The sequence below is a fragment of the Crotalus tigris genome, unplaced genomic scaffold, assembly GCF_016545835.1.
Source record: "Crotalus tigris isolate CLP2741 ecotype Arizona unplaced genomic scaffold, ASM1654583v1 scf7180000018260.1040479, whole genome shotgun sequence".
Lineage (NCBI taxonomy): Eukaryota > Metazoa > Chordata > Lepidosauria > Squamata > Viperidae > Crotalus > Crotalus tigris.
The window spans coordinates 36,303-63,243 of NW_024096909.1; the positions used below are offsets into that span (position 1 = coordinate 36,303).

The window sequence follows — 26,941 nt, forward strand, 5'->3', positions numbered from 1 at the left end:
AAACCACTTACTGCTTAGGAATAGTATTTCCCCCATCTGGTGGCCTTTAGAGGAACTGGTTTTCCCTCAGCCCATTCCTTTTGGCATGCTGGCTGGAAGTTGAAGTTCAATATATCTGGAAAGCACCAAGGAATAATAAATACAGTAGATAAGGGAGTCCTTGCCAAGATATGCAAATACTCCCAATAAGAATAGTTGACATTATAATGGCCTGATTTTTTAAAAAATAAATATTGTGTTAGATGTACATCATCTAAATGCAATTTTCTTCTAAGAATTTATCATCCAGGAATTTCTTAGCAATTGAGGAACATGAAAACTTACCATGGGTGAAGCCCATTGCTTAGAGGGAGTCTACTGTTAGTTTTGGTTTCATCCACTCATCTTCTTTCAGAGATGTGTATGTAATCAGATGCACACCTATTGTTTCTTTCATGTGTACAACACCCTTTTCAATTACAAGGAATCTCCAGCTCTATAAACAGAGTCAAATGAATTTCTTTGAAAGTGAGTAAGAAGGTTATGTGGACAGGAAACGCCACTTAAAGTACCAGATCTGTATTTCAAAGATTGGATTAAGGTAACTATGAGTTACAGTGGATTTTTTTTACAGCACTCCGCTATGAATTTTTAGATATACTTCAGCACCGTGACCTCCAGTAGTTCTTAAACCTTTGCTAAGAAATTCTCAGCAAAATGGATCTGCACAAAAATCAGACTCTCTGACAACAGACTATGCTGCCCGCAAACCTGGGATCTGTTTTTCTTGTGAAACTTGAGCCACTGTATGCAGGTCCTCATGTTAAAACATTGCTCATTTAACTTTATATGTTCCATAGTTGACCCAAATTGGAAACATACAACTTAAATTCCTATACAGCTACCTCACTGTAGATTGCTCAGCCTTCTTATCACGCAACAAACAAAGAACAACCTATCGTTAAGCTTGCAGTCAAATGTTTATAACTCCTGTTGGTGGCAACAGAACATAAAGGCTTGGTAAACCTACAAGAGATCTAGAAGTACCCAACCTTTTCACAACTGCTTGGAGAAAACATGATGCAGAAAGTCTCCTAATGTCCAGTGATTTGGTTCTTTTGTCACTCTTATCATTTAAAAAGTTATCTTCGAGTTCCATCTGGTAATGTTGGTTTTGCATCCACCAGCTTAAAGCAGAGGTTGCTCCATTGTGTGTCATGACTACTGAAAAGGCAATTGGTGCTACCTGTGCCTGTACTTTGTATTTATATTTGGTTTTACTTTTAACCTTTATGAATGGTAGGAAGAGTTGAAAACAGGTTTGCTGTTTAATTCTCACAACTATCTGTTTAGAAAGGGGCAAGTGAGTTGTAGAGAAAACATCTCTGGACCAGCATATACAAATATTCATATCAAATAAGCAGTTAACTCAATTTTCTAACAGAAAATTAAAGCTATCAGTATTTTAATTTCTATGCAAATGTTCAGAAAAAGAGGTCCTTGGGCAATAATTCATAATTCTGTATCTAGTCTGGTCCCTTGGTTAGATTTAGAAGTGAGAGTCAATGGTTCCACTGCATTGTGCATAGAGTTCCAGGTGACTTCCTAATATTCTGCCTTTTGTGATTAAATGGCAACACACATCCTCTGAGCAAATATCTATGGAAGACAAAATGTTTATTAGGCAAAAAAAAAAAATCAACCAAATGGTACCAGCTAACATTCAGATATTTGCATCATCAGAAACTCAGGTATTAGTATAGTCCAAGAATCACTTCAATGAAGACATCAAATCCATTTGTATTATATTTGATACACTTTGGACATGCAATGGCACCAAGCACAATGGCCCCAATCCCTTGCAAGTTGATATGATTAAGAAAAACTAGTGATCTTAAAAGAGATGTACTTCTCCCCTATTATTTTCCTTTGATCATCAATTTAATGGGGAATAGAGGATATTTTGGTTCTTTCCTGGAGGCTTGGGACAGTTTAATTCCAAACAAGATCTTGTGAACATATTAGATCTGAAGTAATATTTAGAGCTGGGGATACATAAAACCAGTTGTTCGGGTCCTTCTTTCTTTTGATGGTGTGGCTACTCTTCCCTGTGTGCATTCTTCTAACTGAGGCCAACATAGGAATGATCTTGAAAAATTGGGGCTTCTGTTCAACAACAACCCCCAGAGATGGCAAAAACTGAGGGTGAGGGAGTGACATTTGAATTTCATTTAAGATCCTCAAGATGAGACAACTACAATTTTGCTATTGGCAGAGAAATTCAACTCCACATTCACTATTTTTATCACTCCATCAGACAATATAAGGGGAGAGTGATGAGGAATCAAGCAAAATATATTTTTTAGGCTACCAACATCAAACCATTCACATTGGTAGAGTTCCATTAATCTTTTTTAGCATTGCTATTAAAAAAAATAAAAAACCCTCTGAGGATCACCTCTACAATAATTGTAAGCTGGATTAATTGGCTGTTTGAAGGTGTACTCTAATGGTTTTTTTCTTCCAATTTCTTTTTGCTGGTTTTCTCAGTCATGGTCTCCATAATCATAGCAGTTTCTTCATAGCTTTGGATTTTTTCATCAGAGAATTTCTCAATGGATTCTACCATTTCTACCTTCTCATAACTCACAGTGCTTGGTGAAGTTAGTTCCTTATGCAAGCCATCCTGCTTTTTGCATTGTTTCTTTACATAAATTCCTTCTTCATTTTGTTCACTTGGACATGGTGTGGAAAATGGTTCAGAAGCCCCAGTAAATTCCACTTTTGGGAACGCTTCTTTTTTTCCAAATTCTCTCTGCCACCTGGATACATCATCTTCCTTCTCTTTGCCTATCAGTTTGTACTCATATTTAATGTCTTTCTGCATCCTTGATCGCTCTTGCATTCTATGGACTTCGAATTCACTTTTGTAATGTTCAGGAGATCTGGGTAATTCTGGGATTGGTTTCATACCGCGTGATATATTTCCTTCAACATCTGAAACAATGACTCTACCCTTATAAGGAATAGGTAAAGAATGGAAGCAGGTGTCATCATAGCTGCCTTTTTCTGCAATAACTACATATCCTTTAGCATGGAACCCAGTTCTAGGTTCCTGTCTTTGGTAGCATCTGACTTTCTCTTTCACTATATTGCACAATTTGTCAAAAGCTTTGCTTATTTGTGCTCCATCAGGCACATCTTCTTCAGCTTTGCTGGGCTCAGTTTCTTCCTTTGTACCATTCGATCCATGTTCACTTTCTGTGAGTAATCCTTCCTGTTTGGAATCCATCAGAATTTGGTCAAATCTTTCCTGCGGCTGGTCAAACATTTTTTCTAAGGAAGACCCACTAGTAAGATCTTTTGGTGTAATCTCCTTCCTCTTAAACATTTTCTTTGGCAGACTTCTTTGCCGTAACTTGGCACCAGCAATGTCTTGCATGACTAGTGTAATGTCTACATGAATAGAAATAAAAGAACAACAAATATAGCATGAGATGCAGCCCACTAAACATGAAATGTATAATTTGCAAACATTCCCTCAAACAGAGTTGATGAGAATGGCTTTAATGGCATGAAGAACATGTTAGATCAGGCAGCATCTACACTTGCCCTTTGAGTGATACACTCCAACATGTTGATTAAGCAAAGACAAAACCTAAATGTGATTCAATTTCAATCACAAATTTAACTTGATTTGATTTGTTTAATCTTAGTTTAATGCAATTAGTATGATTACTGCTTACATAATTGCTTACATCATATTTACACACATTCTCAAGAAAATATCTGAATGGATCATTCAAATATGTTGAATATTTAAATGGAGCTACTGTATCGAGAAAGAAAAGGAACATCTCCCTCCCTTTATTTTCTCTCTCTCTCTCTGTCTCTCTCTCTTGCTGTCTCTCTCTCTGTCACAAACACACTTTAAGTGGATTACATTTTTAATTTCGTTAGGTACAGTCTATAAAGACAAAGCTACAGCTTTCAAATTTTACTATTACCTACAAAGATGCTCCAAGACCTTATGGATCATTTTACAATATGGACCTCTGCAATACTGTAATTCAACATTACTAGCATAATTGTATAAGGAAACACTGGCATCTACCAGGGTCCTGTTGGACCATAAATGCATTACTGCAATTCATGCAATAATCAAGAAGTTGCAGGAATTTCAAGGGAGGCTCAACAGCACCCAGCCAACAGTTGATCTCAAAAAGCTACTGTAAATAAATCAGATCTAGTCAGCGCTGGAATGAGAGACCCCAGGAAATCCCAGGGCTACAGACTACAGACTAGTTTAGAAAGTTTCTTTAAAAAAATCCTGGGGAATGAGCAAATAGCTTCCCCATTGTTGACAAGAAACTTACGCAACTTAGAGCCTTCAGAAGTCAAGAAAGTGTTACTATTTTATGTAAGAGTGAAAGTTCATTTTAATGAACCAAAATTCAGGCATAATTATTTTATGGATTTCTCAGGATGCAGGATTTATTCCTGACCAATATGGGTAAAAAACTTCATCACAAATATTCAAGTTCCCAATGAACAGAAGTGTTAGTTCATTTTAAAAGTATTGGCAGTATATTCTAGGAACTATGGGGTTGGAGACCTCTCTCCTTCCTAAGCAATTAATAGATGATTCAGTTATTGTCCATCTTTTTTCAGCAAATGATTTTGTTACTAGTAATCCACAAGAAAAGGGTTAACATAAGTCACCTGTGCTCAAGTAATATGAACAATGAGATCAGCATACAGAAACATGGTACACGTGCATGCTGCTCTCACAGGCTAAAATAATTTCTGTAGAGTCTCAATTACCTGTCCCTTTCAAGGTTGGGGTCTCTGATGGTCTGTAGGTCTGTGTAAATAGGGTTACTGGAGTTCCAATAATAGCAGAATTCAATCTATCACCATAGGGAAAAGGGAGAATCAATAAACTCCACCAAAACAAAACCTAAACAACCATTTAAAATAATGACAAGGCAACCCATCTGGGTTACATTCCTGTGGTTATACATATTTGTAATACTTTCCAAATAAGTTGTTTTTATTCCATTCCAAACCTGTTGCCTTAAGATGGACTACTTGATGTGAAATCCTAACTTACCTCTCTATACCAACTTCCCCAAATCCATTGTCATCAAACATTCTAGAACAGAATGTCATACTCTGGCAGGTTCACAAAACGCATATGAATGTCACTGAAAAATAACTGATGAGTAAGAACCTACGCAGAGAGGAACCCTGCTGGAGTAGCTGAGATGCCCCTAAAGTTTGGCAAACGGAAAACGTCCTGTGGTAAGAAATAAAACAAAGTGCTCCAGATTTCACATATCCAAAGCCTACTCAATCCCTGAAGTTTTCAGTTGTCTAAAAGAAAAGTCAGAGCTGCTTCTGCTCACCATTCCTGAAGGTTACTCTTTCTCTCACTTCCCTTTAAGCATATAATTGGACCATATAGTTGCACCTCCTCCGCCTTAAAAAGATATGTGGATTAAAAAGTTTCCCTGCATGTACTTTCCATGTTTACTCCACTATAAAAGTCTTCTACGTGTGCAGAGGTGGACATGCTTCAGAGAAGGTTTGAAAATCCTCATACTATAAGGCACCCATGATAGAGAACCACAGAGAAGAACGTGGAGAAGCAAAATATGATTTAAATCCAAGAAAGTCAGAGAATGTTAATGTTAATCTGGTTTTGCCTTAAGTCTCTTTGATGAAATAGAGAGGGAAGAAAAACACAGTTAGACTTTCAAGATTATGTTATTATAATGTATATCAAAAGTGTTCCAGTATTTCTTGTGGACTCCATTTCCTGATCTGGCCTACCTCGAAAGACTGGCTGCCAGCATGAGCTTCTAAGCACATCTACCTACACATTCATAAAGACCACATTTAAGTCATCCTACTAAAATGAAAGGGAATGAATCTAATCAGAGTAACATTTGTGCCTGTCTTTAACTCTTACTGACCAGCAAAATGTCTTAACAGGAGTTAAGGAGGAATGTATACCAGAGTACTTTCTGTTCTGAAACGCCATTTTGCCAATATTTATTTATTTATTTTTGCAGTTGTTGTTTTGTGGTCACACATGAATAAATACAGGACAATATATTTGCAAGCAGGCAATTATGATTTATGGGCATAATATTGTCATGGCAGTTAAGAAAAGAGGAGTTCTCTATGCTTAAATCACTTTGATTTAAAAGAGGAAAAAGTTCTACAAACCACAACTATGGTTAGACAATTGGAAGAGAAGTGCTATGAATGCAGATCTTTTCTAGAAGATTTAAAATTATGTGAATGATTAATTCTCTCTATGCACATCTCTGAAACTACTGCAGATTTACTGATTTATTTTTTAAAAGATACATGATTATTGATAGTAGTGCAAAGAGCTACTCTTAATGTCAAAAGAGTTGAAACAGAAAAGCAACCATAAATTAGTTGCCTTAAATCTCTGGTTCCTTACCCAATTAAAAACAAAGTTTGAAGGGGAAAAGCTGGCTTTGTATTCTTACAGAGTTGAAAATCAACAACTACCAACTGTAGCTGGTAGTATCTCAGCAACAACAGAAAGTCATGCAAAAAGCCCGGAAAAAACACCTAGGACATTGACGTAGAAATGCTATTGATGGATGACTCAAGGAATATGTCATGGGCTTCTAAAGTGAGTAATATATTCCATACCAATTAAAATTGGGTGCTGCACAACACTGGAAAATCATGTTTTCGTCTGAGAAGCTTAGACACCCAACAAAAATAGAGAAACCTAGGAAGCTGTTATAAATAGTCGTATTATTTAAAATATTGAACAATATGTTCAAGACCCGAATGTTAACCATTGAAATGATTTCTTAGACAAAACCTAATGAAACTCTAAGCATCACTGTCTATGGAGATTCTCAATCATCCAAGTCGTGGTTGTCCCAAAGGTGCTTTTCAAAAGGCAACTGGACTTCCTTGGTTTTTTCTTGAAAACATTTCACTTCTCACCCAAGGAGCTTCTTCAGTTCTGACAGAATGGTGGGGAATAGGAGGATTTATATTCTTTGCAGTCATCTGTTCATAAGCACTCTGAAGATCAGCCATTAGCTCTCATGACAGACTTCCAGAGTGCTAAAAACCAGATGACTGCAAAGAATACAAATCTTTCTATTCCCCACCATTCAGTCAGAACTGAAGAAGCTCCTTGGGTGAGAAACAAAATGTTTTCAAGGGGAAAAAAAATGAAGGAAGTCCATTTGTCTTTTGAAAAGCACCTTTGGATCTGCTGCTTTTTGCTTCAAGAATATCCATACCTGCTATCTTCATTTTCAATTATACGTTTATAACGCTCCAATTCACTCTCTAGGGACTGTTTATAAATGGACAGTTGGCGACACTGGTTGGTGTATTTCTCCAAGGTCCTTTCAGCATCTTCTATGCCCTTTCTCAGACTGTCAATCTGCTCATTATACAGGTGAATCTCATCATTATAGCTCTGCTGGGTGTCCTTAATCACCTGGTCCAGCATTCCTGTCTGTTTTAAAAAAAAGGAAGATGTGAGAGATTGCCTAAAGCTGGTCTGTCTGCTATGGGGAGCAGCACAGTTCACTAACAGCAAAGACGTGGAATACTATCCCATTTCAAAGACATTTCAATGACATGAAACAAATCATTGATACCTGTTGGTTTCGAGTATTATCGGCATTAAAAAATAGAAAAAAAATGACCAACATTAACACACCATAACAATGAGCAGCAGGCAAGATGAGAAATCATATTTAGATAGCACAACACCCAAAGTGACACAAAAGATGTAATTTCTTAAAAGTGTTCATATGTCCTAATATAAATAATGCTAATAAAAACCTGCATGTGTGCATCAAAGTTTTAAGTTCATACCTACCCATTATATAGGATTAGTGTAGTACTAGTGTTTCTAATATGTAGAGAAGTGAGTTCTTATGGGTTCAATATAATCCTGAATCTGTTTCTGTAATTATAAAGGTTTCATTGGAAAATTAGCAGCAGGCCATCCCAAAATGGTAGCTTGATTTTTTTTCTTCATTTTTCACTCAAAAGACTAGTGTAGTAAGATTAAGAATAAGATTAAGATTTAAGATTGAGACTACTTTTGTAGACTTAGCGCACCCATTTTACCTCACTCCCTTCTCTCAGACCCCAGTGAATTGTTGATAACTTTATAAAGTCACCCTCCTCCCACTCCACTGACAAAGTTCCTGAATGCCATATCCTTTCAGGGAAAAGCAATGATGCAACTACTGGAGTTCTATAAATGTGTAGTAACATGAACCTGGCATCACAAGAATCTGAAGTGCCAAGGTAAGCAATGCCCTTCTACATTATATTCTCAAGAAAAATTGAAGCCCATTCCTTAATGAATCTCCCATTAAATTAAATTAAATGTTGAGATCCTCTGAGAGGGCTCCTGAAAGCCAAAACATCAAATTTGAATAAAACTATGCTTCTTCTTTCTCCATTCCCCCATTCCAGTGGAATACATATTGACCACCAGATGGTGCTCAGTCACCTGAAAAACAGAGATTTGCTTGACAGGAAAATTTATTATGGCTTCATCATTGTTCTTGGAATACAAATGCAAGAAATCAAATCAACTCAAAATGGTTATTATGATCTTTGATCAACTTTTGCAGTAAAATACAAAACCAACATTGGAAAGATTTATTATTCAAATAATTTGGGAAACTCAAGGGTGTATTCTGTAAAATCTTAATTAATTTTACTCAAATGTATCCTCACAGATCCTGGGAATAATTTCCATTCCTAAGACTGAAGAGTTGGGCACAAGTGAATTGCACAGATTAAATACCCTACTACAATGAACCCTCATGGCTTATGATCTCTCTGGTGTTTTTAGCTGATAGAGGAGAAGAGCAAGTAGTGATTCTAAGATATCCAGAGTGCTAAAAATGAAACAGGCATGATGCCAATAAAACCATGTAACATTAGAGAAAGGAACTGATTTTTGTAATAAAATCTGAGCCTTACTAGTGAGCAAGAGGGCCAAAGTGACACTAATGCAAAAAATTAGGATGCCATCTTTTTGCATAAAATGATTGTCTATGATGGTATATAGGTGTCAACACTACAAATGAGCATGGTTGCAGCCATTTTCCTTCTCATTCTAGGTTGCCACATAGAACGGAGGGAGGGGGGTTGCCCAGGTGCTTTGCTAGTCAAAATAATCTTTTGTCCCATGGGAACCAAGGTCATCGGCTGCTCCCGAGACTAGGGACTGGGTATTGCAATAAAAGCCCACCAAACAACCATATTGGGAAACGTAGTTGCTTGCAGAAGCTTTTATGGGTGGGACATTTAACTTTGTATTGGAAAATTGTTACTTGTGTATCCAAATTTGGTTTCACTCTTGACCGTGCCGATACTTTGAATTTGCAAGCCTTGGAGTTCTGCTTTATTCATCCCTGTCTGTCGGAACCATTACAATAGGAGCATGAAAGAACAAACAGTGATCATACCCACTCCCCTAAAAAGGGGGGAGGGGTGGAAATGGGAGAAAACAGAGGGTTTAATCAAGGGATGATGCAATGCCACCTTCTTCAGGGCAGGTGACATTACACTCTCAGAGAAGCACTGTTTGTCTCCGGGTCCAATTGTTCACATCTGTCAAGCCCATAGGAGTCAATAATACTAAGACTTCAGAGAACTCTATTCCCTTACTCAATTTCTCAAGGTCAAAAGAATCCCAGGTTATACCACAGTGTGCCACCTTGCTCACCATACTATCCAACTTGAGTAGATTCTAGCAACTTTATTCTCTAAGAAACTGGTAAATCCATCTAACATAACTGTAGGAGCTTCGCCCTCTCCTATTCTTAAAAGAACTGAGGTCACTCTGAACTGAACCATTAATGGGAATCTGTGGATGGGATAAGCTCAGAGAAGAATAGTTGAGACCTAAACTATTTCTCAGATAACCTCCTTCTTGTGAAACAATCATGACCCAATCTAATAATCTATTTTTTAATTTAATTTTTTAATGGTTTAAAAACTTTAATCTTAGCTTAAATCATAATATTTGTAAATCACTTATTCTAGAAAAAATAACTTTTTTTTCTTGCAATGATACCTCTGTCTGAAGCTTAAGTTTTTGGGCTTGGAGCTGGGAAAAAATGCCCTTGTATTCATCTAACTGACTCTGGAGTATTGGTATCCTTCCCTCGGTTATCAGCTTTTCCTGCAAACAGAACAGAAGAAGGAAATATGAGTGAAATTGGATTGGTAACAAAGCTTTGACTATAGGTTGGAATGAAGGGGATTGGAAAAATATTCCAATTTTCCTCTTCGCCTGCAACAGGTTTTTAGTAGAAATGTGATAAATAACTTCATTGTCCAGACATCCCACAAAATTGGATGTTATAGGGAAATGGTCAGTAGTAAAGCCTACTGAGGGAAACTTGTGTACAAACAGAAAATATTTATAGCCTTCAGATGTGTTGAGCATCCATTATCCTCTCTTTCCTTGGTTTAAACAAATCTCTGTATTTAGGCTCACACTTGAGCATATATATTTCATTTATACGCAACTGCATTTTCTTCTAGATCAACATGTACACCTTTTTGCAGACCACAACATTAGAACAGCAGCATGTACAACAACTGCATTTGTCTTATGGCATATCTAAAGAACCCCAGATGAATTACTCGTGTTTAATTGCAACTGAAAAAAGTTAAGGAATCTTTTCAGAGAGCTGACCAAGTAGAAAATGCAATATTCTTGCCTCAAAGTGCAGCAGAAAAAGGACATCTCCCAGTTCCTTGCACTATCTAGCAATTGCTCATTATAGAATACTGCCCTAAGCAATCAATATCAAGACAATCAGAGGACAATTGGTGTAGAGTTCAACACATATCAACTCATTAATTGTCTGAAGGACTTGTATCAATAGGTCTATATGAGATACTCTGCCTTGGGGACATACTTTGTGCTATGAAGGCAACAATATTTGCCTCATCAAGATGCAGCAGTTATAAAAACCAGTTTCTCTAGGTTCCTTGACTTGTTTCAATGTCCTTGTCCAACTCTTGCAGTAACTTCAATTGTTGGAAGTGCCAAAGAGGACACTGAAACAAGGTGAAGAAAAGTAATAAGGCATCTTTGCATCACGCTTTGAAAGTGGAGAGAGGGCATTCCAGGATCCAATCTGAGTTGGTCACTGGGACCAGCGGTTCATTCTTCCAAGCTTTCAGACTTGTGCTGGAGCCCAACCTCAAAGAACTTCTCTCTCTCCAGAATGTGTGCACTGGACTGTTTTATGTGTAGTATTTATGTGGTGCCTGGTTATGTGTGGCTTTTAGTTGTTAATTGGGGTGTTAATGGCTAGCTATTAAGTCGCTGATTGTTATTCCCTTGTGCTGCTGCAATCTCTGGCTCCTAAGTACCTGGTAAGCTAGTGGTAAATCAGCACTCCTGACTGACAAGGGGTCAGTTTCCCAGGCTTCAATTATTCCTTTGTGAAGTAGCTTCAAAGGAGTTGTAGCAAAAGGAAAAGGGACGAAGCACTCCTTTGTAGCTTGTATAGATCTACAGTATAATCCTCCAAATTTTGCTATCCTACAGTTTGATCTTATCCTTATCTTATTTTAAAACTGAATGTTTCAATGAACTTAATTTTTCTTCAGGCATTATGAAAATGGAAGGAGCTTGAAAGCAGGGAGCAGGGCTGGGCTTATGGCTGAGACCCTTAGCCTTCCTGAATGCCATATGTTCAGCCAAGGCATGATTAGGAGTTTTTGCTAGAACACAAGTAGAGTTCTCTTCTTAATCTGAGATCATACTAAAGCAGGATTCCAACTTCTACATGTGTACAGTATACATGAACATGATCATGCCCCTGCCAGACTTTCTGGCTGAATATATGACAACTGAATGCTCCTTCCTCTATTCAGTTTGAAACCCTCAAATATTCAGATGTATGCCTGAAGAAGACTTTTGACTGCATGATTTGTAAAAGAAAATTCTTACGTCACTGGCACCAGCCATGATGTTGGACACCGGAGGTGCTGCTTGCATGATCTGTTGTAAATTTCCAATATACGTCTGTACTTCCATGAGGTTCTGTAGCCAGATAAAATAATTATTAAAACTTATTACAGCAAGAAGCTTGATGGAAGGAACTGCACTGCTGAGTTTCTATTTGAATTTCCCCTCTTCTGGAAGAGAAGGAAGCAAAGATGTTAAGAAAAACTGGGCTGCTAGACATTTATCCTGACTAGCTTTATCAGAGTATTCTCTAGCATGCTGCTGTAATTACCTTTCTCAACCGTTCTTCATAGATAGTGCCATTTGGTTTTATATATATGGCATATATCTGCTATTGAATTATATTATTACTACATAAAATGATCTTAACTATAGGTAGTCCCCTCTTAATGTCCATTTATTCAGCGATTCTTAAAAGTTGCGATGGCACTGGACAAAAAAAAACTATGACCAGTCCCCCAAGTTACGGCTGTTGCAGTGTCCCTGTAATCCCATGATCAATCTTTATCTCAGCCAAAAAGCTTGGGGGAAGAAGGGTTTAATTATACAATCTGCTAAACCACTTGATAGGATTGAACCAGTATGTTTCATTTCAGGAGAACGTCTATGGAGATTCTCAGTCATCCAGGTCACGGTCGTCCCAAAAGTGCTCCTTTTCAGGAGGTATCTGGACTTTCTTGTTTTTCTTTGAAGACCTTTCGCTTCTCATTGTAGACTAGAGCAGTGGTTCTCAACCTGTGGGTCGGGACCCCATTTGGGGTCGAACGACCATTTCACGGTGGTCGCCAAACAAGGCTGTCCGCCAATTTTTCCCCCTTTTCTTTGGCCACACCCCTGGCACCCAGTGATGTATAAGTGGTTGGGGGTCACCACAACATGGGGAACTGTGTTATGGGGTCGCGGCATTAGAAAAGTTGAGAACCACTGGACTAGAGAAACCATTTACGCTTCAGTTTGAGATGCAGACAACACAGCAACTCATCCCCAGCAGCCTGCACCTGTCTTCAACAGTGAAAGGACACAGGGCAGAAAACATCTTGCAGCCAAGAAGGCTCCAAACCCATCTGCACTAGTCAGGTGACCCTGAGGATACAGATAAACCTCCAAATGGCCTCAATGACTCTCTAAAAGAATGCAAATGACAGCTGTCTGCAAGGAATATAAATCCTTCTATTCCCCACCATCCAGTCAGAAAATGAAGAAGCTTCTTGGATGAGAAGTGAAACGTCTTCAAAGAAAAACCAAAAGTCCTTGGGACATTTCTGGAGAATATGAAGATGAGCAGAAATAACCATACCTTGATGGAAATTGAATCCCAAAAAACCAGCAGGACTTGAATTTGGGTAGGGGCAGAACCCTTCTCATTCTTAATTTTAACTTTTTAGAATAAGGAGGAGCTCTGAACAGCTATTTCAGTTTCTTTGTAAAAGAGGCCTTATAGAAGTATTGTTGGTAGGAATCTCAAGTATAGGGGAAAAGGTAATTGTTAACAGAAGCAGGAGCAGAGCTGGTTAAAAAGTAGATCTCCATCTACTGGAGGTATCTAATATATTGTCAATGATTTTAAAACGACCTAATATTTATAAATTGTTATCACAAAATAACACCCAAACCTAAATTCCTGCCAAAAATTAAAAAAAAAAGTATTAAGAAGGCAAGCTCATGTTTTGTGCATGAAAGAACTCTGAGTTTGGTTTATATCTGATACTTGAAGCAAATTTGTGCGTTAAGAATTCTTTTACTCTAGATTAAATATGGAACTAAAAAGTTCCATTTATTTTATGATTAAATTTTAAATAATAATTATTATTAATAGCATTTTATAATGGAAATTATTTAGTTTATTTACTGTTATTATGGTTCTTTATAATAATTGTTTTAAAATGGACTTGTTTATAGTATTATGATATTAAGGTTTAAAGGGAGTTAAGGGTTAAGTATGAATTTAGTTATTGTATAATTTGTTAAATTTAATTAGATTTTGTTTAATATGTTTGTAATAACCCTGTACTCGGCTCTGGGAAGTGGGGGGGTAGGGGGTGGGTGGTTTGTGGGTTTAAAATTTTTTTTGTTAATTATCAATAAAACTTTTTCAATAAAAAAAAATAAAGAATTCTTTTACTCTGTGTAACTTTCATTTTCCACCAAATTGTAGATGATAAGTACCAGTATAAGAAAAACCAAAAGAAAACAAACAAAAAAAAAACAACATAGCAGATCTCTTCAATCCATCCCTAAGCAGAACAACCCTTTTACCAGGTATCTCTCTTCTTTTTTTTGCCCAGCATGGATTTACATATATGAAAGGAGACTTGTATTAAAAGGGAAGGAACAGCTTCATTTGTTAAAATTTGTTTGGGAAATATTGATGAAAACGAGCAGCTATAAGACTTACCTTCTTATATCTGTCTTTCGTGGCATTTACATCATCTTGCAAGAACTGTGATTCAATCTGGAGTTCTAAATTACATAACAAAGCTTCATCAGCTTCCTGATATAAAAAACAAAACAAAATATTATTCTCTTTTGTCCTTTTATTTCTGATTTTAAATAAATATTTGAGTCACTAGTATTCAATGGAAACACTGGACTTTAAAAATCTATAAAGTCATCTCTTGCCATAACTTATATAACAGATTGGAAATTGATTAATGTAAAACTAGGACGGATGACCTTCAAATAATACATTTATTTGCAACATGCATATACAAAAATTGAAATCTAAATAATCGATAGACATTTCAAAACTGATAGGCAATTGGACTGAATAGGTAGTCTGCTGCACTTAGGTAGAACTGCATACCAAATAAATATAACAAGGAAAAAACAGTTCCTTGAATCAAAGGTGATTCTTAAAGATTCCAAAGTCACATTTATGCAGTTTTCTTGGCAATAAGGTAGAAGTGGTTCACCGATGCTTTCCTCTGGGATATGTTTCAACTTCCCAGTCTAAATGACCAAGCTGAGATTTCATGGTGGTTTCTCCCCCTCCAAGTACTAACAAGATCTGGCTCTACTAACCTTTTTTCACTTATATCTCCAATCTATTTCATTGGGCTTCCATTTAGATCCATTAGATGCATTTTAAGGAGTTTTGCTTTTAAAGGAAAATCATTATATAAAGAATACTTATTATCCATGCTTTGTTTGTCAGGGGCTAAAACACTGGTTTGCTATGTAATATTAGGACAAATGGACAAAAAAAATACCCTTTTTGAAAAGAACAATCAGAGGACTTTCTCAATTTTGAACACACCTGTAACAGCTAGTAAACTGTGCAAATCACAGTCAATGCAAGCACATCAGGGTCCATTTTCTCATTTAGCTAATGAAATGTAGCTTGTTCAATTTTCAGTAACATCACCTCTATCAGCTGTACTACAGTCCCATTTCTGGTTAGGCAATGTGATGGGGAGTTATTCATAAGTTTTGCTTTTGTGATAGGCCCAGCAAACTAATTCCAAGCTCTGTGGTGCTATTCAAAAATGTGTAGATGCTTGCTGTTTCCATTATACCCATGGATTGTAAAAGTAGCACTGCTGTTGTGCTGGTAATGATAGTAAAAATAAAGCATAGAATTTCGCTACAAGCCTAGTTATCTGCTTTGTGAGCAGATAAGATTTATGAATGCAAATGACAAGTGGAATATTCTAAGCCAGCAGTCATCCATTTGCTCACTGTTTCTCTATTTTCCTACGGAAAGCTGAATCGGAAGCATTACAATGAGACCGTGAATCCACTGATGGGCTGAGAAAGACAGTTAGATACTGCTGATGGGTACATATTTAGGAAAATAGAATAACATTAAACTTTAGCTTAAAAAAAATTAGATATATTTCTTTGGGTATTCATCAGACATCTGGAAGCCAGGATTGATGATGCACTGCATACAGAGATACATTAGGTGACAACTAATTCAAACAGTATATGAAGTTCTAACCCCAGTGATCTCATCATATGGATGAGAAGAATCATTTTCAGTGTTATTGTAATTAGTTGAGCCTGGTTACAATTGGCTCAGGGTTTTTCATTATAGTAGGTCTGTTTTGTGTGTGCGTCTGTGTATGTGAGAGATTCCTTAACATAATTTATCAGCATTTCTTTCCCTAGGCCAAGGATCCCCAACCCCTGGTCTGTGGACCAGTACTGGGCCGCGGCATGCCAGGAACCAGTATGCACAAACAAGCAAATCCCCATCCACAGGATGCAGGCAGCACACAAAACCACGCACCCTCCGGTCTGTGGAAAAACCTCTCTTGTGCTTAAAAGGCTGGGGACTTCTGCCCTAGGCTATAAAGGTGGTTCTTGACTTATGAGACCAGAATAAACAAGGGGATTGATAAGTGAATCACACCCAATTTTACAATCTTTTTGCTGTGGTTGTTAATGAATTGTTTAATGAATCAAGCAGTTGTTAAGGAAACCCAGCTTATCCTTCATTGACTTTGCTTGTTGGAAGCTGGCTGGGAAGGATTGCAATAGTGACCAAGTGGCCCTGGATGCTGCAACCACTGTAAGTACATTCCAGTTGCTAAGTGCCCAAATTTTGATAAAATGACCATGGGAATGCCGCAGTTGTGAGGACTGGTCATAAGTCACTTTTTTCAATGCCATTATAACTCTGGTCACTGATTGAATAGTTGTAAGTTGAGGACTACCTGTAAAAGTTAGTCAGGAATATGTTGGCATTGTGCAACTGCTGATTAATGTTTCCTCCCATGCTTGGGTCTCAATTTCTAACGTATATTCACTTATCTCCTTTGTGGTAATACAATGCTTATCAATAAGGTCTGAAAGAAATTTGTCATCTAAAAACATTCTCAGCTCTTCATAAACCATACGTTGTAATCTTGACTCTTTGCTTGCCTCCCCATCCCCAAATAAAAGTGACGGATAGGAAGATTTTGCATCTCAGTGCATATGATATTATCAACTGTTATGTCAAAGAACATAATTCTGAGCATTAGCTATATGGAAACTGCCAAGCACAAAACACTGGGGGTGGGGAAGAATTATAAAATATCCTGTATAGACATCAAAAACGCACAAGAAAAATACTAATATTTGTTTCAGTGTAAATCTCATTATAGTATATTTGCTTTCAGGAAACAGCAAGCATCTTTGGTGCCGTTTACCTACTCACCTAATGTTTACAAAAGTAGAGTATGCCTATTTCAATTGTTAGGTTGGGCCTTTAAAATGAAACTGAAAATGTAATAAATAAGACTGGGATCAGTCATTAGCACATATAGTTCATGAAATCTGGATAAGATTCAAATCCTAACTCATCCAAGAAGCTCCCCACAGAGACCTCCTTGGCCCAATTATTTTACCTTATAAAAATGAAGACTACATTTTCTACTTAAATAGGATAATCTCATGCATATGGTGCTGGTATAATATTTAAAACTGGACAACAAAACCACATGTTGGATTTCATCCAGGTTTACTTAGTTGTAAATGACTAAAGCCAATAGAAATGAAATCAGTCATGACTACGTAATCAACATCCCATAGATTTGTGGAGTTAGCAGGAATGGCAATGGTTTTCTGAGGCAGGTAGTCCAAAGAGACAAAAAGTAAACAGAGTTCATAAGTGTTTTTTTTTAAAAGAAAGGATAAAGAATCCTTCAAATCCCTCCAATATCTGAAAATTCCAGCCCCACCTGCAATTATGACACATCTTCATTTCAAATAGCAGTTATCTACTTCCTTTCTCTATCACAAATGTTAAGAACAGCCACCTGTGATCAAAACACAACTCCATTCTTGGCAGCGCAGACCGGCAGTGGGCTCTCCTGAGCTCTTTCCGCAATGTGTGCTATCCCTCTGCACCCCTCCTGCAAATGCTGGCTTTCAAAATATGAAATTATTGCACAATCCACTGGGTGGAATGTATGCCTATGTATGTGAATGCATGCATACATATAGGAAGGAAGGAAGGAAGGAAGGGAGGGAGGGAGGGAGGGAGGGAGGGAGGGAGGGAGGGAGGGCACTGCAGTGCACTTCTATGTAATCTCTGTACATATGTTTTAAGTCAGGAAACATTTTTAAAAACTTACACAACAAGCTACATAGATTTGCAAGATCAGATGGCCTTTAAGAGTATCAGTATTATGCTCCATCTCTTTCCCTCCAATATTCGTTCTGTATGAAAGCATAGGATAGGCCATGTTAGGACAATGATTCCAGTTTTCTGTGTAACTGATTGCATTTGATGATTAGCAAGTTTAATAAATTAATTGACCTCCCTCAATAAACCACTTATTTCTTGCCTTGCTGAGCAAACTTATCTTACAGTACATTCAAAATTATTTCTGTACTGCAAATGTTCTTTGGTTTCAGTATTTTTAGGGATGGGATAACTTTTGCCCCCAGATTTTTATCTTGGCTGATTATTTTTTCAGATGGTCTAGAAGCCAAATTATTTGGACAATGTTGTTATTTATTCACTATGTATGTTCTGTGACAACCAATTTCAACTAATAGCTTGTTTGCAAGCTGCCATTTGTGAAAATTGCATTAGCTGTATGGTATTTACAATCTGTGACAGGTCAACTCATGTCAGCTGAAAGGATATGTGTCCTTGATTGAATTACATTTGCAATCAAAGAAGCCCTAAATCCCCTGGCCTCTTGTCTAATGAGCAATTCATTACGTTTCTTTCATTCGCAGAATCTACACATTGTAACCTCCCTTGCTGAGTTTCTTAGTTAAATGGCTGGATGCTTGAAAGCCCAGTTGGAGAGAAATGGGCCAAAAGGGATTGCTGCAAAAAATATCAGGAAAGCAGAATGGGGATGCTACATTGCACTGTAGCCTGCTTCCTTCAAAATAGCAAAATATCCTGATATGTCATGATAGTGGGATCCCCAAATTTATACCTTGTTTTTGATGAGATAATTTTAAGGATTCCTCAGGCCTCCAGCCCATTTCCCCATCAATCAGCTGCCAATCTTACATTCAGGCCATCCACCCTGGTCTTCCCACTGCACACGCATCAACCTTTGCAGCACTTCTTTCCCTAGCTCCTTCCGTCAATCAACCCTTCCCCAGTGATCTTCCCAGTTCTTTCAGCCTTCATTTGAATTTTATTTTAACTTTTTATGCTAATAGGTTTTCAAAAGTTTTCATATCCTCAACCTTCCTTGTGTGTCCACAATTTGGAACACTTCCTTGCATCAAAGGAAGACCAATCTGGCTGCAAATCTACACTTTTAAAGATGAGTTTTGTTGTAAAACGAGAATGGCAATTGATGTAAAGATGCAACATTAGGATGACAAAGTAAAAGCCGAAAAATTATATAGGACTAAAATAAAATGAGCAGTAATGGGATTCAGTTGCCTTTGTCTAGTGCAGGGATGTCAAACTGCCAGATGCATCATAGCGAAACTGCGACCATCCCATTGCTGGCAATGGAAAAAAAAGTTGTGATATGTCATGACACATCACGTGACATTGCGAGTTTGACGTCCCTGGTCTAGTGGAAAAGGATTCCAGGCAGCAAGAGTGAGATGGAATTAAGAAAAAGAAGTTGATCGGAGAGGGAGATTTTGCCATACCAAGACTGATTGGCAAACCATGAGTGCATAGTTTTGAGATACTAATACCATAATTTCATAAATGCTTACTCAGTAGGCAGAAATGCTGAAAAGGGGCTCACTCACAAATAAATATAGAATTGCAAACAAAATTGGGGTGGGTAGGGTAAGAACTAGAAATATACAAATATGCTTATTTCATCTATATGTCCATTTGCTACATACACAGAACACCCTGGTTGTTGTCAACTTATGGTAAACCTCCTGAATTATACTGTGAAATTAAATTTTCTTGGAATACTGGAAATTGAGGTACCATCGTGTTGGTGTCAACTCTTAGTGCCCACAAAGATAAATTTTCTCCAAGATTATCTGACCCCCAACCTGACATCTTCTGTCAGTGCACCATTGTCAATGTCATAAAGTCCACATACCTCTTTGCTGCTTGTCTTCCTCTTCTCTTTCATTTCACCTGTCCCAGAGGTTTAAGGAAACTAAATATTTGCATAATGTACCCAAAGTACAACAAATATTGGAAATAGTATTTGTTTATAGCAGAAGCATTGGACTAAGCCAGGCCAACCAATTTATTGCTTGGACCCTCACGCTACTGTCTATCAAAACACTTACTCATTATTAGGCAAGGAGAGCTAAAGGCTGAGGCCAGAAAGCACATTTTTTCTGTTACTGTGGAACATCCTCCCCCAAAAAGTTAGATTATATTTAGGGTCACTCTTCCAGAAGTCTTTTTCAGAAAGACTTTTGGGAATGATCTTATACCAACAGTATTTGAAAATCTTTTTAATGTATCCACCATTTTTTATTTTATTGTATTGTTTTACGACATTATTTGGAGATAAATTAATTTTCATTTTTCTCATCATGAGTGTTTTATTGAATTGTGCTGTTATAAACCTTGGGATTCAATGGCATACGTATTATTATTGTTATTATTCAGATACACTTTTAGTTTCTTTTCTGATACTGAATCTTACTTATTCTCTCTCTCTCTCTCTCTCTCTCTCTCTCTCTCTCTCTCTCTCTCTCTCTCTCTCTCTCTCTCCATGATGAAATAGATATTACTGAAAAAGGTAATTGAATTGAACTTGTTGAGGTGGTAGAAAGAAAGACGAAGAGGTACAGAAGAACAGTAGAAAAGGAAATAGGAAGAAATGTCATATGAATGTGTGTCAGGAGTGAAAGATCAGATCACACATGAAATTCTAATTAAGCCGATTTATTGCTCATGCCTATACACTGGAATCTACTCAACTAATGGCTAGCACTATTTTGCTGCTAGATAAGGGTTAAGGGAATTTAAGAGGGTTTGGATTTAATCCATTTGTGACTATATAGTGACTCTAGGCTGATTCCTCTTTTGATTCTGCCCCCTGGTTCTGTCATTCCTCCTACACAGTGTGACTGATAGGAAATAAGACAGACCAAAATTATAGTAGATTCTTCAGTTGAGCTGTCTGTTTAACACTAGTAATTTCTTAGTGTTCTGCTCTGAAATAACTTCCCCTGAATTCAGCACTGTTTATTCTCAAGAATGTGACTAGAACTTTCGCCTAAAACTTTGCTCTTCTTAAAACTATAAAAGAAATATTAGGATGAATTACATCAACAGAATATTTCTCCTTGTATTGGATTTCATAGTCGCAAATAATAGCATTAGAGTTTGATTAGTGTTTTTGCCCAAATCAAAAATCCACAACCCCCAGGTTTGATGTAATACCACTCCATCAAAAGTTACATATAAACCATAGCTATATAAAATAAAAGTTTACATTGATGGACTAATCTTTCTCACTCAGCCCTTAGAGTTTTTATTATGGGAAGAAAATCAACAAGAGAGGTTGCTATGTATATTCACTTTAACTTTTGGGGAAAAAACAAGATATAATTCTAATACTTTTTTTCAACATGTAAGAAAAGCATAAAAGTCCAGAAAAGTGAAACAGCTAATTTTAATTCTAACACATCCTCCCAAAGGGAGGTGGGAGGAATAATTGAATATTAAATTATTAATATTAAACATTATAGTATTTAAACAATTATTACATTTAATAATTGTTTAAATACTATGAGAGCCAACTTGGTATAGATGGTTAAAGGTTAGAAACTGGGAGAGAGTGAATTCTAGTTGTTCTTTAGGCATAAAGCCAGGTCAGTGACTTTGGGCCAGTCAATCTCTCTTACCCCTGGGAAGAAGGCAAGGGAAGTCATGTCTGAAAAATGTTGTCAAGGAAACTATGTGGACATGTCCAGGTAGTCACAAGGAGTCAGGATAGTTCAAAGGATATCCACCCACACAACTCTTTATGTATCATTTGTTTGCCAAGGAAACCAGGTTTTGTCATGGCTCCCTCAAAGCCTCTTTTGGAGGAGGAAGAAGAGTTGGAGCTGGGACAGTCTGAAAGGGAAGGCATGTCAGGGGCTGAGGATTATGCTGTCCTGAGCCCCCTCAGGCACTGGTGGGGGGGAGTCGACCAGATGGTAAGTTGCCTGCCTGCACAGACACAGGGGAGCATCACTGACCGGCAGTGATGCTGATAGGCAGCCAATCTTCCTCTGATGAGGAACAGTTGCCTACTCCACTCAATCCAAGGGCAAGGAGAGTGGAGCATAGGCAAGCCCAGAGAAGGGCTGCAAGGGAGAAGGTCAATCCACCCCTCCTCACAATGAACCCCTGGAGGGGAGTAGCTTAAGGAGAAGCAGTGGGAAGCTAGTCTTTGCTAGGAACAATTGTTTACCTTGGCTTACACTCCCCCCCCCCAGGTTTTACTCATGCCTGTTACTGTTTGCCTCGCCTTGCTTGGAAGATTGCTCTTTGCATTTTGTTTTGGACCTCGCCCTTGTGATCTACATTTGGCCTTTGTTTCACTGGGGATTTGGAACTGCTTCTTTTCTGGGACCTGTTTCTTGTCCTGAGGACTGACCTTGTCTTGTGCCTGGATCCTGCCTGGTGGATTGGAACCCTGGACTTTGCCCTGTGAGCATGCTCTACTCTGTGGGCTTTCTTTGTACTACTGGGGCTATGTTTTGGAGTCTGAGGGTGGCTGCCTTCAGGATAGTGTGAGGGTGGAGCCTTACCAGTTGTTGGAGGGCCATTGACTGGAACATTGGTTAAGAGAAATAAAGAACTCTCTAAAGGCTTGCCTTGCCTTGACCAGCTGGGTCATAACAAGTTTTGTTTAAAAAGACAATTGTTGGATGATGGAGGGCACTCAGATACAGTATGTGATTGATTGCACCCTCTTTTTCTATGTATATAAGTAAAGTGTTATACTTTACTTTCTAATACCCTTAGATTATATAAAAATGGCATTTTAAGCTTCTAAACATTTTAAAGCTGGAAAATGCAATTCCCCTCACACAAAACCAGCAGCAGCAAATGCAGATACTACTGCAAAAGTGATAGTATTAAACATGCCTATCTTTGTGTTACTACTGGCTGTCAGTACTAATAGCAATAGCACTTAGACTTATATACCACTTCACAATGCTTTACAGCCCTCTCTAAGTGGTGACAGCACATGAAAAGCAGCACTTATGAAAAGATCCCCCGGTAAAAAAGGATGAGAATATTACATTTGATATAATGAATTTACCTTATTAAGCTGTTCAAGAGTACTTTTCTGCTTCTTCTGATATTCACATTCATTTTTATATCTAAAAGAAGACAAACAAAAATGCAAGTAAACCCCACTGATACATTAGAAAGAAAATTTCATTCAATTCTAATTGGAAACCATTCTTCCTATTTGACTTAAGACATGGCTTCATACCATATTCAGAGTTTGAATTTATCCCTGCATAGAGTCTATATTTTAGTTTTACAGGATATCTATATTAGAACAGATTTCAGTGACATGGATTGAATTTACCATAGTATAAAAGATTACCTGGTGAATGATGCTGTGTTGACCATGGTTCTTGGTATTCATTTAGAGTGGATTATTCAAAATTAATTGATAATAGACTGGAAAACTATGATCTCTGAGATATTTTTACTATTTAGAGCACTTTTAAAGTCCTTGTTTATTAACTTATATTTTATTCCTCTATCTTGGTTATGTCTATTTATAGATCTTCTTTAAAATGTAATAAGATTTTTTTTAGAAAAAAGTTTTTAAAAAGAAAATAGCCAAATGCCTCAAACATCTTTGCATTTTCATACAAAGTTTATGGATACATTTGGACATAATATTAAACTAGGAAGGGAAAACCCACTGGCTGAGGAATTCTGGGAGTTGAAGTCCACAAGTCATAAAAAGGCCAAGTTTGAAGACCCCTGATCTAAGAGGCTGATATAAGTGCAAATCTAACATCCTGCTGGCCTTGGGCTTTCCTCCATTTTCTCTCCTCCTCCTGCATTGCTGAGAGGAGAAATATAGAAGCTGCTGCTTTTACTTAACTGTGGGATTTGTCCAAAATGGCAAATTATTTTTTAGTTTAAAGCAAGCCAATTTTAAACCATGGCTTATTAAGTTAGCTACATTAAATGAGCTATAGTTGCCAGTTTAGCTGAATCCACAAATTGTGGTTGATTAAAACCAGAGACAAATCTTTCCAAAAGATTCTTTCTCTTGTTGCACAAAATTTGCAGGAAAAGAGAAAGGTAAGTCATGAGCCCAACAGGAAGCCAAGCATAGGAGCTTAGAAGAGCCTTTCTTAACAGGGATTCCATAAGAGGTCATGAGGGTTTCCATGAGAGATCATGACTGGGGGGGGGGAACTGACATTCATGTGTTGCACAATGCTAACTTCTGCACAAGTAGGAATCCTTATGGACTGCAACCTAGCTACCATCCTGCCATTTTGTTATTGCAGTAAATCTTATAAAAGTTGGATCGTGAAAGTTAGAAGTAAATTGCATTATGAGGTTTTGGGATTTTCTACAAGGGTTCCCAGTAATCTGATCATTATTTCAAGGATTCCTTTCCAGAATAAAAAAGATTGGCTTAGGCTAGGGTTGTGTTCTGTATTTATATGTTTATGATGTCCCATATAAACTGTGGAAGAAAATAGAATAGGAAACAATCCAAAATATACGACAGAATTTAAATGGGCACACTTTGGATCCTATCAATTAAGGAATATTGTCAGCCTTCCCTGTAGCAGTGCCTGCCTTCTAGAATAGAGGTCCCAAATCTTTTGGGCACCAGGAACCGGTTCTGTGGAGAGGGGTTTTTCCGCAGACCAGAGGATGCATGGTTTTGTGTGCTGCCTGCATCCCACGGATGGGGCTTTGCTTGTTTGTGTGGACCGGTTGCTGGTGTGCCACGGACCGGTACTGGTCCATGGACCAGAGGTTGGGGGTCCCTGTTCTAGAATAATACATTTCCAAAGGGATCCAAAATAGACTCGCATCCTGATGGTAAAAATCAGGAAGCTGTTAAAAAGTTGGCCATTCCCCCAGACTATGGGATCAGGTGATAGTTGAGCTTCCTTAGATGAGTTTGTTTCAGAACCACACATAATTTCTTGTTTGTGTTTTGTATTTTTCTTATTTTTTTTAATTGTAAGCCTTCCAAACACACTGGAAGTCAAGTAGTCTCTAAATTGTACACACAAACAAATTACAGCACTTTGCAACTGGCAGACCTGTATTAATGACCACTGCAAAAAAGGTGTTAAAATCGGTCGTGGTCTCATGGTGATCTGCTTAATGACTGCAACAACCATAATGCCAGGCTCAATTGACTGTTTCCTTCATTTTTCTAAACAAAATAAAAGAAAGGAATTATATCTGAAAATAGAATAAATATTTTCAATCGTTGTAAAATAAGTATTCCATACTTTGGGGATTTTTTTTTGTTTGTTTGTTTCTTTTAACTCTGTTACTACAGAAAGAAAACAGGAAAAAAAACACAACCCTTTGTTTTCAAAGATATAAGGAGCCAGATTAAGAAAAATAAATGAACGATGCTAAGAAACAAAGGAGAGATTGGGCAGGACATGTATACGTAGCAAGAAATGAAATGATCCGAATGTCTTGAATGCCCTCAGGATAGAAAAGTCATTTATAATTTGCATAAATGGTAAAAGAATAATAATCACAACATTGCTACATACATTCAAAACACTCCATAAAGCATTGGAGGTGATCACAATCTGTGAAAGCTATTGATTGGTTAATTGAGTGCATTTCATATTCCTTTTCAGCATTTTTTTTCCAAATTGAGAAATATTTCCTAATTAAGTATTTTCTATGGAAATACAAAATTTACTTTCAAAGCACCAACCTTACGACTCCATTCCTGATACAAACTCATTAGATTAGCTCAGTAGCCTAAATCCTTCCAGATATTTTTTTTCCTTTCTGCATCACTATTATATTGTACTTATTTATGAAAATTTACAGAGCATCAGATGCCACTGCATTTCATACTTAATTATTCTAACTTTCTCCTCACTGTGCCTTTATGAAGGAAAAATTTGAATAGATGTGCCCTGTACTTTTGATTGCTAATATTTTCTTTGAGCACACAGATGCAGATGAGAGCTATCACTGCTACTGGAAGAGAATGTTGGACATCATCACAAAATGCCACGAAGACCCTTATTTCTTTTCACTTTCACAAGCGAAGTTCCTAGGATCCTTGTTTTGCTTTTGTGGGATTGCTTACCCAAAGCCACAAAAAAGATTGTTTTGTACCTCCATTTAGAAAAAGCCAAAGGTAGATGACACAGTTTTGGAGAACCAGGAAACTCTATGCATCCATCTGCCATAATGAAGGCATCTACTTCATCTCCAACCAACTTACTTGTTACAGTATTCATCCAACATGCGCTGAGCGTCTTTCTTCTCACGTTCCAGCTTAGATCTGTTGGTGGACAGGTCACGGACTCGCTGGTGATTGAGATCAATCTGAGCAGCAAAAGCCTCTTCTAATCCAGCCAGCTCATCCATGCGTTGGAATGTCTCAAGTTGCTTGCGGAAGATGGCGTTACGCTGCTCAAGCACCCGAGCCCTGTTGATGTAGTTTGAAAACTGTTGACTAAGTTCCTGCAGGTTTTCCAGGCCTTGGGCTTGTGCAAGACCACCAAATTCCGGTGACTCTGGAAGTTCTTCATAAGCATCTGATTGTTCATACTTCTCCTTGTGGATTGCATGCAAGTAGCTGCTCCTATACATGGCAGAGTAGGGAGCGGTGGGTGAGCCCAGGAATCTCCCTTGTCTGTGTCTTTCCAGTTTGAAACACCAAAACTGGGTCTTTTCTGCTCAAATGTGTTTGAACCCTGGGTAGACTCAGTTCTCTTGTGAAACCCAAAATAACAGCTCAATCTAAGACTCTACAACTCCTAAGCTCACTGCAAGAGAAACAAAACAAAATTAGACCATCCTGCCTTCTGGTTCTTGATAGTGGTGGTTTTAAA

At 37.6% G+C, this 26,941-nt stretch overlaps 1 protein-coding gene and 1 long non-coding RNA gene across 2 annotated transcripts; one reads left to right on the forward strand and one right to left on the reverse strand.

Annotated features, from left to right (window-relative positions):
- Window positions 1-1,649: 1,649 nt before the first annotated feature.
- BFSP1 (beaded filament structural protein 1) lies at window positions 1,650-26,941 on the reverse strand. The gene is made up of 8 exons (XM_039349310.1): window positions 26,329-26,941; window positions 23,170-23,230; window positions 14,409-14,504; window positions 11,996-12,088; window positions 10,100-10,207; window positions 7,287-7,507; window positions 4,804-4,889; window positions 1,650-3,435 (listed from the first exon to the last, which is right to left on the reverse strand). The coding sequence occupies exons 1-8, from the start codon at window positions 26,697-26,699 to the stop codon at window positions 2,486-2,488; spliced, it is 1,986 nt and encodes a 661-aa protein (XP_039205244.1). The 5' UTR covers window positions 26,700-26,941; the 3' UTR covers window positions 1,650-2,485.
- Window positions 5,205-14,430, forward strand: LOC120310663. The gene is made up of 3 exons (XR_005557425.1): window positions 5,205-5,283; window positions 8,232-8,313; window positions 14,299-14,430. It is a non-coding gene; the product is annotated as an uncharacterized LOC120310663 (long non-coding RNA).

Bases quoted from the DNA above. Each gene is read 5' to 3' on its own strand.
- BFSP1 (XM_039349310.1), bottom strand. From the start codon at position 26,699: ATGTATAGGAGCAGCTACTTGCATGCAATCCACAAGGAGAAGTATGAA. The intron at 23,231-26,328 runs GTAAGTTGGTTG...GTCTTCTTTTAG, and splicing joins TTGGATGAATACTGTAACAA to ATATAAAAATGAATGTGAAT. The intron at 4,890-7,286 runs GTATGGATATTC...CTATGGTGATAG, and splicing joins ATTGAAAATGAAGATAGCAG to ATTGAATTCTGCTATTATTG.